The sequence below is a fragment of the Euprymna scolopes genome, chromosome 36 (assembly GCF_053919585.1).
Source record: "Euprymna scolopes isolate OS-2025 chromosome 36, ASM5391958v1, whole genome shotgun sequence".
NCBI classification, from domain to species: Eukaryota; Metazoa; Mollusca; class Cephalopoda; order Sepiida; family Sepiolidae; genus Euprymna; species Euprymna scolopes.
In genome coordinates this window covers 51,403,529-51,415,159 of record NC_136517.1, presented here as the reverse complement: position 1 = coordinate 51,415,159, position 11,631 = coordinate 51,403,529, and the positions used below count along the sequence as shown (strand labels likewise).

General features: G+C 34.2%; 1 protein-coding gene across 1 annotated transcript in view; it reads right to left on the bottom strand.

Moving 5' to 3' along the window:
* Positions 1 to 1,728: 1,728 nt before the first annotated feature.
* LOC145260473 (uncharacterized) overlaps positions 1,729 to 11,631 on the bottom strand; it is a 47,791-nt gene continuing 37,888 nt past the window's right edge. Inside the window, exon 3 of the mRNA XM_080118566.1 lies at positions 1,729 to 3,170. Coding sequence (XP_079974692.1) covers positions 2,719 to 3,170 — 452 coding nt within the window. The 3' untranslated portion in view covers positions 1,729 to 2,718. The remainder of the gene's footprint in view (positions 3,171 to 11,631) is intronic.

The window sequence follows — 11,631 nt, the reverse complement described above, 5'->3', positions numbered from 1 at the left end:
GGAAAAAAAAAGCACCGTTTTGAAGCCGGACTAGTGTTTATTGGAATGTTTCAACCGGTTCACTTTTAAAACATCATTTTTAATATAAACCCCACTCGTCTAGCTGAAAACATTATCAATAGTTTTCCCCCCCACTCTATATCTGTGCCTAAACCTAAACGTAGATTCCATGAACAAAGTTTCTTTCTTAGAACTGCACGCCTGTGGAAATGCCTTTCGTTTGTCTGCTTTCCAGCTGACTACAATATGGCCGTCTTCAAGTCCAACGTAAACAAGTTCTTGATGCGCCGTTCTCCTTAAGTAATTCAATTACTTACACTACTAACGATTGCTACGATATTGTCCCATTGACTATTGAACACTCATTAACTCTTATCCTCGAGCGGTTTCTAGGTCTTTATAAATGGTGACACCTATGTAAAAAAAAAAAAAATGTTATTAACTCAATATTTGGTTGTACATAATTTCAATTTTGCCCAGTTTTCTAAAAGGATATAGAGTTTTTTTTTTTTAGCATCACATCCCAATCTCTTGGAAACTTACTGCACTTTTAAAGTTTTTTTTTTTTATGCATGAACATACGAGTTATTTAGATCGAATACCATCATATGATATTATCGTAATGGTTATTATAATCAGGGAACCTAAATTTCATTTCATTTTCGGAGCGTTTTCGGTTCGAATCCCAGTATATGAAGTTTTTTATAGGATTATTTTAACTTCAAATATTGTACCTAATTTAAATTTCGAGACGTTTTATATTGAACTACTGCCATCTTACTCGGATTACTCTTTCAAGTCTTTCAAGGAATTGAGTTAGACTACATATAAACATTCGTTTTTTTGTTTTGTTTTTGTTTTTACTTAAATTCTTTTTCTTTATTCTTTTCCTTACATATATTTTTCTATTCTAGCCCTCGTATATATTTTTCTATCCCAGCCCTCGTATATATTTTTCTATCGTAGTCCTCGTATATATTTTTCTATCGTAGTCCTCGTATATATTTTTCTATCGTAGTCCTCGTATATATTTTTCTATCCTAGCCCTCGTATATATTTTTCTATCCTAGCCCTCGTATATATTTTTCTATCCTAGCCCTCGTATATATTTTTCTATCCTAGCCCTCGTATATATTTTTCTATCCTAGTCCTCGTATATATTTTTCTATCCTAGTCCTCGTATATATTTTTCTATCCTAGTCCTCGTATATATTTTTCTATCGTAGTCCTCGTATATATTTTTCTATCCTAGTCCTCGTATATATTTTTCTATCCTAGTCCTCGTATATATTTTTCTATCGTAGTCCTCGTATATATTTTTCTATCCTAGTCCTCGTATATATTTTTCTATCCTAGTCCTCGTATATATTTTTCTGTCCTAGTCCTCGTATATATTTTTCTGTCCTAGTCCTCGTATATATTTTTCTATCCTAGTCCTCGTATATATTTTTCTATGCTAGTCCTCGTATATATTTTTCTGTCCTAGTCCTCGTATATATTTTTCTATCCTAGTCCTCGTATATATTTTTCTATCCTAGTCCTCGTATATATTTTTCTATCCTAGTCCTCGTATATATTTTTCTATCCTAGTCCTCGTATATATTTTTCTATCCTAGTCCTCGTATATATTTTTCTATCCTAGTCCTCGTATATATTTTTCTATCCTAGTCCTCGTATATATTTTTCTATCCTAGTCCTCGTATATATTTTTCTATCCTAGTCCTCGTATATATTTTTCTATCCTAGTCCTCGTATATATTTTTCTATCCTAGTCCTCGTATATATTTTTCTATCCTAGTCCTCGTATATATTTTTCTATCCTAGTCCTCGTATATATTTTTCACCATTTCCTCATTATACCCCCCCTTTTTCTTCTACTTCTCGATTTGTCTTTTCATGTTCTTCATTAATCACGATTATAACACCCCCTGCTTTTTCATTTCTGATTTAAATATTCTTAAGTCTGTTTTATCTTTTTATCCTTATCTTTGGCTAATGCCAGCTCTTCGCCTCTTCTGCTGAGAAGCATTTAGCTTCGAAATCCCATGATCTAAGGAGTTTTGCATTTCCCCTCTCACTTTTGTCCTTATTAACGTGATAATATAATAAAGTTCTTTGTAACTGTACTCCTTTTCTTTTTTTAAATTTGATTTACACACACACACACACACACACATATATATATTTGTATAATTGCCTTGTTCTTTATTCAGTTTTTACTTACGACCCGGCATATGTCTGCCTTGTTATTAGTAGAACTATGACAACAGCATATTCTTTTCCTTGTTTTGATTCTCAGGTATATATCCATTGATATCTTATATGTTTTTATGTAGAGTGATGTGGTTCTCGGTTGATTAATTGTGTCTAACTGTGTCGGATATATACTCCAGATTCAAAACAACGAAAAGAATATGCTGTTGTCATAGCCCTAGTTATTGGTCTTATATAAATGATATACATAAAAATAACGTCTTACATTTTTAATTACTTTTGTTTCTTAAGAGCGAATTTTATTTGCTGTTCAGATATATTTGTCTTTTCTTTTTAATAATTTGGGCGTTTTCTTTCTTATTGGCAAGGCTTGGCCTTACAGTGAGGATAGCAACAGTGTCGTGCTAAATCCATCCCTTTAAGCTGCTAACCTAATTGTGATGCCGAAAATACAATAAGTCCGTTCTTTTTTTTTAAATGTTATTTTATTTATAACTTTTGGAATTAACATCCAATTTTAGTGCCGCAGGGCGGACAGCTGTTAGTCGGTAAGACGCATGTAACGGCCCGAGGGTCAAACACCCAGTTTTTAGGACACTGCAACATATCGACGAATTGTCCGTTCAAACACTGGTAGTAATTCTGGCAGCTGGAAGGACTTGGATGGAAACCATTCCTCTTGTTATGGCACGATACGGTGTTGCCTCGGAAATGAGAAGGTGCCGAGAAGACGCTGATGCAGGATCGACTTTGAGGGGAGAAAACAGCAGGCTGTCCGGGTTTTCCGACACACTTCGATTTAGTCACAAGACGGCCATCTCGGCAATCGATGTACTGGGGTCCCCACTTCACGTACGGGACCGAATTTAGCCCGTTTGGTTTTCCTGCACAGCTCGGGAATCTGATATGACATGGGACGCAATGCGACTGACCACACCAGTTGCGACGGTACTGACCTAAAATAATAATAAAAACAATACAGATGAATCAATGTATAAAAAGCAAACAAAAAAGATGAGTGATTGACTATAGTCGAGGACGACCTGAATGCTCCCATTTCATTAACTGTTACATTGAGGGGTAATGAAGGGTTCCCTATATTACTCCACTAGCCCCTTATCCGCCTCTTATAATGTTAAGTGTGCGGCAAAAAAAGTCTTTGGTATGACTTGATCGAGAATTGAACCTCGGTCTCCTAGCCCATTAGCGAACACTATCACTATTATACCATATAGACCGATTAGAAAGCAAAGAAATTAAAGAACATATGTAGGAAGATTAGATGCAGGTTTCCAAAAACAATATTAAAAACGAAAATTTCCATATAAGGCTAGAGTAAGAAAAATCAGAAATTTTCATTAGAATTTAAAGAGTAGAACCCTAACTACGTGTGTACGTATTTTACTCGCATCACAAGAGATGTGGTATTAAGTCGGACTGTCTAGGCCACCATAGAAAAGTGGTACACTTTACACCTTTTAAAGTACTTAAGCAACTCCGTCATCATACCCTGATGAGGGCGTCTGAGACAGCTATAAGCTACCTCCTTCCCAAAAGGAACAAAGTAAAGTCTGGAATGGTGGACCTCCTAGAGTTGAACAGAAGTAATACCATAGTTTGACAGAGAAAAGGACATTGTCGTCACAATGGTTCAGTCAGATTGATTGTCGAAGACGTATTCTAGACTGGTATGATTGGCATAATAAAGGTGACCGCTTTCTTTGACGGAAGCATATTAGAAATAGGTATACAGAAAATCGTGTCGTGGAAGGAAACGAGATAGATTCTGTCGTTTTGGTGTTCGACATTAAAGTAAATGTGTCTTTTCCAAGTCTCTCCCACCACTTCTACGAAGATTGACTCGGAATATTGGTTAATGTACATGCTGTAAGAAGCAAACCAAATTCACCTTGCAGAAACTAAGGTGCAAATGGCGTTATTGTTGCTCTTTTATGATAATTTTTTTCTATCATTACAACCACACAAAGAAGAAAAGAAAATATCAACATCACGATAACTGATACTGCCAATACTCAAAAAAAAAAAAATTGTCATTACCTATCGAGCTGCCTACATAAATCGTATCAACCAGCCAACATCAAACATAATTTCCAAATATTACAGCGTTTTTTTTTTTTTTTTTTTTTTTTGAAGATTACATGAAATATATGGCTACCAGGAATTTTAAATACAGGGTGTCCAAAAAGTCACTGAAGGATTAAAAATCTTTGTCATTTTACCATTAATGATTATTTATTTTCTATATTTCAGATATTTTACAGATAATATTGTGGAAATTAATCATAGATACGTATAGCATTGAACAACGTACGCAAGTTGTAGAATTCTTTTACCAAAATCAGGGTTCAATTGTTTTGCCTCAAAGAGCTTATCGACGGCATTTTCATGTAAGGGATAGCCCAAGTCACAACACAATTTGAAACATTATGCGCCGATTTGAAAACCAAGAAGCTGTACTTTTCTGTGAGCTGGTAGACCTCGAAACGTCATCATGAATAAAAATAGGGAAAAAGTGCAAGAGAGCGTGGAATAGCATCCTGAAACATCGATTCGACGACACAACTTGGGATATGTCGAAGCTCACTACACAATATTCTGCACAGTTTAAAACTCATTCTTTATAAAGTGCAGCTTGTTCAACACTTGAAGCCTGAAAATTTTCAAACAGCGGTTCAATCTGCAGTTCAAATGCAAGAACTTGTCCGAAATGACCCCAAATTTCTGCAAAAGTTGATTATGTCAGATGAAGCCTATTTTCATTTGAAGGAATTGGTTAACAGACAAAATAACAAAGGCAATTCATCAAAAGCAGTTGCATCCTATAAATTGCACTGTATGATGTGCAGTAATGGAGAAGATTAGTGGACCTTATTTTATGAAAAATGCTGTCACTGTTGTTGCAGTAGAGATGCCGGACTATGATTACAGAGTTCCTGCGCTTACAAATTCAAAATAGACCTTGATTATGGTTTCAACAAGATGGGGCAACTGCACAGCCAGCGAGAGACAGCATGGAGCTTCTCAGGCAATGCTTTAGCGAAAACATTATCTCTCGCTATGGCAATGTCAAATGGCCACCACGTTCCTCGCACTTGACTATCCCCGACTTTGTCTTGTGGGGATATCTTAAAGAAAGTCTCTATGTTAACAAACCCCAAACCCTGCAAGAATTGAAGGAAAATATCAGGAACGAAATAAGGGAGTTATATCGCAATCCAGAGATTCTGCAATCTGTCATGAATAATGTTTTGGAAAGAGCACAAATAGGCGAAGCTGAAAATGGACAACATTTAAAATACATTATTTTTCGTAAATAAAAATTGTTTGGATTTTGCAGTTTTTAAAATTTCTTAATGTCTTAGTCAGATTGTGTTAAAATTACAGAAAGGTATAAAAAATAAAGAATCTATTTAAGTGCAAAATCATTCAGTGACTTTTTGGACACACTGTACTAATAGGCGAAACCGTAAATCGATACAACGTTTAAAAATTTCATTTGAACGCGTCCTAGGACTGTTTAGTACGTTACATAACATACTGAATATCACGAACAATTTAACTACCGGAAATACGTAATTTTTAACATGGCGTCTTAGATAAATGATAGGGCTTGACTATTCAGTTATTAATGCTTTATTGAAATGAAAAGCAATATCAGATGGGAAGTTCTTGGCAAAAAAATTACATCATAGATATTCGGTTTGATGCTAAACAGACGAATGAAGAAGGGGACATTCTTTGCAGTTGTGGTTGGAAGACAAATTCTTGCTTTGGATGGTTTTAAAAAGAGAAACGCAAGATTACAGCTCGGTGGAACACCTTCCATGAAAAAACGCTGGAGTAATGAAAGCGTAGCACTGTTACTTCTATGAGAAATAAACCACAAAATAAAGTTTTCCACTAGATTGTGAAGTCGATTTTGTATTGTGTCGGTTAGTATGCGTTATGCAGTAAGCTGATCAACCCATTTCAGCATTAAATGGACTAACCCAAAACAATAAATATAGTTACATGTTGTGGTCGCGATTTATGGCAGTTATGGCCCCAGAATCATGACGTGTACTTCTGTAACATACTTTTCTTAATACACTTTTTTAAATTATGCGACTGTGTTTGTTTTGAATATTACCAGTTTGTAAGACCAGAGCATAAAATGCAATTTATTTTCATAAAACATTTTTTTTCAGGCAAACAATTTAAAGTTTGTACGCTCTATTCGAGATCATAAAAATCGACTGAAAGCAAAAAAGCACTTTCAAAATTGGAAATTGGTCGAAGTCGTATATGTCAGATGTTTCAGTGAGTCCTTTTGAATGTAGCACTTGATTTTCGGATGAGTAAGTATCACGGCAGAAGAGGTGAAGAAGAAAAAGAAACCGAATTTCTCTCTTTTGTAAAAATGAATTATCTTCTTTTTTTTTTTTTTTTTTTTTTTACAAATTTCTCACTTTTCCGTCGACCATCAAGCATTTTAAATCTGAAGTGAAAGTCAATCCTACTAGGAGCTTGACATAGTAAAGGGATAAAAGAAAAATCAGAGCGTCGGTGGTGTAAGGAGAGAAGCCTTCTTTTAGAAGTATTAACAAAAATGGCAGATGCTCGACTGAGCGTTAACATGTGGTCTCACCTGTAAAAATAATTCGCAACAAACACTCGTCTAGCAACAACCACTTCCTATGTGTACCTAAAACTAAACGAAAATTTAATCAGCATAATTTCTTTTCTAAAACCAGCAGTCTGTGGAACTCAATATCGCGAGGCTGCTTCTCAGGTGACTATAGTATGGTCGTTTTCAAGTCTAATATAAACCAGTTAGGGGTGCGCTGTTACCTTGAACAGTCAAACCCTACCAGGTTCCACTAGAAGAACTTCAATTTACAGCAATTTTTAAATTAATTGATGGAACAACAAAAAGCCTAACAACATTTACTGGTCCTTTGGGGAAACTTTGTATCAATAATTATCAAGATTTGTCTCAAGTAGAATTCTAAAAAAATTAGTGTCCCTCCCGATCATCATTATCTGACAGCAGAAGAAACAAATAATTTAAGTGCGAAGACTAGAGGATACTTTTTGAGTATGCTGTTGGCATTTCTTGTGGAGAAGTTAACTTAGAAAATTGGGCCCTTGAATCAACGAAGATGGCTAACATAAGCCACAAGATTAATGTGTTTATGGACTAGAGTTGTCTATCCTCAAACACTATGATAAATTAAACACTTTGGTCAAATTTATCATCCAAGTGTATGTAGTTAGTTGGTTTGAGATCAAAATTGACAATATCTTTTTTTTAACCAATAACAGTATATTTTAATATGATTCAGAGAACAAAACAGTTAACTGAAATCCAAATTACTGTTTTTAACAGTTCAAAATATAGTGCTTTTGCACTACTTCCAGAAAATATAATAGTTTGTAATTTGAAAGGAAATTATACAAAAAAATTTAGTTCTATTATAACAGTTTATATTATTGCATTTAATAAAAAATTAAAATACATGGTTCTATAACTTGTATCAAGTTGTTATATTGTGTAATACATCTCCACATATCTTTTGGAATTGTGAAATTTAAAAGACTTAGTTGCTAATTAGCTTTTGTTTTACAATTTTGTTTAATCAATGCAGTAAAAGTTGAGATATTTTGCTAGGTATGATTCATAATAAAAATTATAATTCATGTATATACTTTTCTTTCAATGTATTTCATATAAATATATCAATTTTAATTGAATATTTTATAAAAATAGTGAAATTTCAAAGTCAGTGTTGTGAAAAATGCTATGAAAATGAAGGATTTTTCAGCATTTTTCTACACGATTTTAAAAATTAAATGCCCAATTTTCTGTTCAAGATAGGAATCTAATTTTTAGTATATGTTCTTATCACATCAAATCCCAACTATCATCACTGATGCCATGTTGATTTCTGAAAAAAAGTTGCAAATCGACCTACCCTACAGGGGCAGTACTTATTGCACGCCCCTCGTATCTATGTACCGAGCAAGAATCCAAGCAGTTTAGTGATAGATGCGAAAATCTTTCTCACAGAAGATCTGAATAAGAAGAAAAAAATCCTAATGTATAACGGAATGAGAAAATTATGAAATTTATTTTGGGTGGGTAATTTACATGACGTTGGCAATGAGCAGGGCATTTTATTATATGTCGCTGGTCAAGTAAAACAAACAAAAAACCGACGAGATAGGAATGTCTGCTGGTTGAATGGGTGTAAGTAAATGCCGATCGTAAAAAGCAATATTCAGCGGAAACACGACATCGATAGGTGTTTGAATAACTAAGTAAACATGACGCCTTGGATAAACATGGAATGCAGTTCGTGTTCAGGTGCCACACTTTCATCTCTCCGTGTTGATTCTTTCGATAGTTGTCCAGGTTTTTCGTCCGTCTATTAAGGTTTTCACATCCGTCTCTCTCCTCTCTCTCTCTCTCTCTCTCTCTCTCATATATATATATATATATATATATATATATATATATATATATATATATATATATATATATATATATATATATATACTAGCAAAAGTACCCGTCGTTAACTGGGTTCAAAGACAGCCTACAGAAAATGGACTGATTTATTAAAGTATGATAGGTTATGAAAAGGAAGGATTGTAAAGAGATAGCTTCGAATTTGGGGGTATCAAAACCAAAGCAAAATATGATGAAAGTAAAAATAAAATAGACAAACCCCATAATTTATTATACCATACCTATTCACACAGAAACACCTATCACAATATTCTGTGGATCTATATTAAAAAACCTTGTTAAAATCTGTGACATATTTCCATTCTATGGAGGTCAGGCGCGAACGAACACTCCATAATTTTATTATACCATATTTCTTCAAACTGAAACATAATTATCAACGTATACGTAAGCAGATGTAAAGTCTTTATTAAAGTTGGTGCCTATTTCCATTCTATGCAGGTCAGGCGCGAATGCAGACCCCACAATTTTATTATACCATCCCTATTTAAGTTAAAACATACTTATCAAAGTATTATTATGTACATCTATATCAAAAACACTTGTAAACGTTTTTATTTAATTTTTAATTTTTTTATTTCCATACTTTGTGGACCAGGCGCGTACGCAGACCCTATAATTTTAATGAATTGTCATTATGCCAGATCAAACATACCCATTCCTGTGTCTCGATACATCTTCTATCATTATATGTGATCAGTTTTCTATAATAGTCAACCATATAGGAGCCTATTCGTGACTAGACACACACGCATACGTTCAGCTTTATATATATATATATATATATATATATATATATATATATATATATATATATAATAGTAAGAACAAAGTTGAAAAATAGAAGTTTACAATTAGTTTTTATTATTCGGCAGAATACTCCACTACTGGCGTGTTAAGTAATCCTTAATCCGCGGAGTTTCAAAGGATTCTAATACTTCTCATAAGAGGAAAACCATTAGCAAAATAATCAGATAGGAATGTTAGATATTAAAATTGTTATGCATTTGCTGGATAAAGCATGAGATGAAACTAAAAAAAAATTATGAGCACACACACACACACACACACACACACACACACACACACACACACACACACACACACACACATATATATATATATATATATATATATATATATACACAGGGTGACCCCCCCCAAAAAAAAAACAGAGGACAATCAATTGTTTTTCTGAGAATTTTACAGTCAACGAAGAACAAAAGACCAAAGACCCTAGTGTTTTGATGTGATGTTTTGAATATAATTAACTAGTTATGACCAGAGTTTCATTTCATTCGGACAAAACACTAAGAAACGGGACCTAATTAGAGTTAGGGCCCGTTTTTTTTTGCGAGTCACCCTGTATATACAGTGATGATCATATTTATTGGCACGGTAAAATAAAAGTTAAATTTTGTCTAATAAATTCTAAAAAAGGGATTAAATTAAAGAAAATAACAAAGTATATTATGTATTTTTAACTGGCCTTTCCGATGCAGCAATCGGATTTTAGAAAAAATAAATAACAAAGGAACAATAAACATAATTGCAAAAAACCCTTGTTCAAAATTATTGGCACGATTTATTTAATAATCAATTGTATAGCCTTTGGCCTTGATTACCTTCCTCAGTCGCTTTTCATAGTTTACAACCAAGTTGTTGCACTCTTCAGTAGTAATTTTAGCCCACTCTTCCTGACAATAATCCTCCAATTAAATAAGATTCTTAGGCTTCCTTTGCATTACCCTCAATTTTAATGTTCTCCATAAATTTTCAATTGGATTAAGGTCTGGGCTTTGTGATGGCCACTCCAAAACATTAATATGATTGTCCTCAAGCCATTTCTTAGTCAGTTTAGCCGAATGCTTTGGGTCATTATCTTGCATGAACCACCAACGACGACCAAGTGAGAGCTCTTTAGCAGAGTCTTTCAGGTTTTCATCCAATATTTTAACATAATCTTCCTTTTTTATGCTACCTGTGACCTTAACAAGTCGCCCTGGTCCAGAGGCAGCAAAGGATCCCCAAAACATCAAACTGCCTCCACCGTGCTTCACTGTGGGTATGGTGTTCTTAGGCAGGAAAGCTTCGCCATATTTTCTGTAAATATAAGACACTTTATTATGGCCAAATAACTCTATTTTCGTTTCGTCAGTCCATAGAACACGTTTCCAGAATGCAACATCTTTATCAATATGACGTTTTGCAAAGGCTAGCCTTGCTTTCAGGTGCATAGGCTTCAATAAGGGAGTCTTTCTCGGACGACATGCTTTTAAACCAGCTCTCTTCAAAACTCTACCAACTGTATGTCGAGATACATTCACTCCAGAGGTGCTCTGTTCATCAACAATCTCCCCAACAGAGATCCTTGGGTTTTGTTTTACTTGTCGAACAATTTTCTGTTCATCTCTTGGGGAAAGAATCCTTTTTCTCCCTCTACCCTCTAAACTCATAACGTTGCCTTGCGATTTGAACTTGTTTATTATGGCTCTAACAGTGGATTTGGGAAGGTTTAGCTTCTTTGAAATCTTATCATAGCCCTCCCCATTGGTATGGCATGCTACAACAAGCTTCCTGACGTCTTCGCTGTGTTCCTTAGTTTTAACCATGGCGATTGAAAATTATAATTTAGTCACTTATAATAGTTTAAATAAATCGCTATCTAAAAATTATCTGAAAAAAATTATTCACTGAATTAGCGTTAAACAAGCATAATATGGCTATAAAAAAGTTCAGAAAGCACGTAAACCGGAAATTGATTGATATTATACTGATACTAAAAGAAAAACAAAGCCGTGCCAATAATTTTGAACAAGGGTTTTTTGCAATTATGTTTGTTGTTCCTTTGTTATTTATTTTTTCTAAAATCCGATTGCTGCATC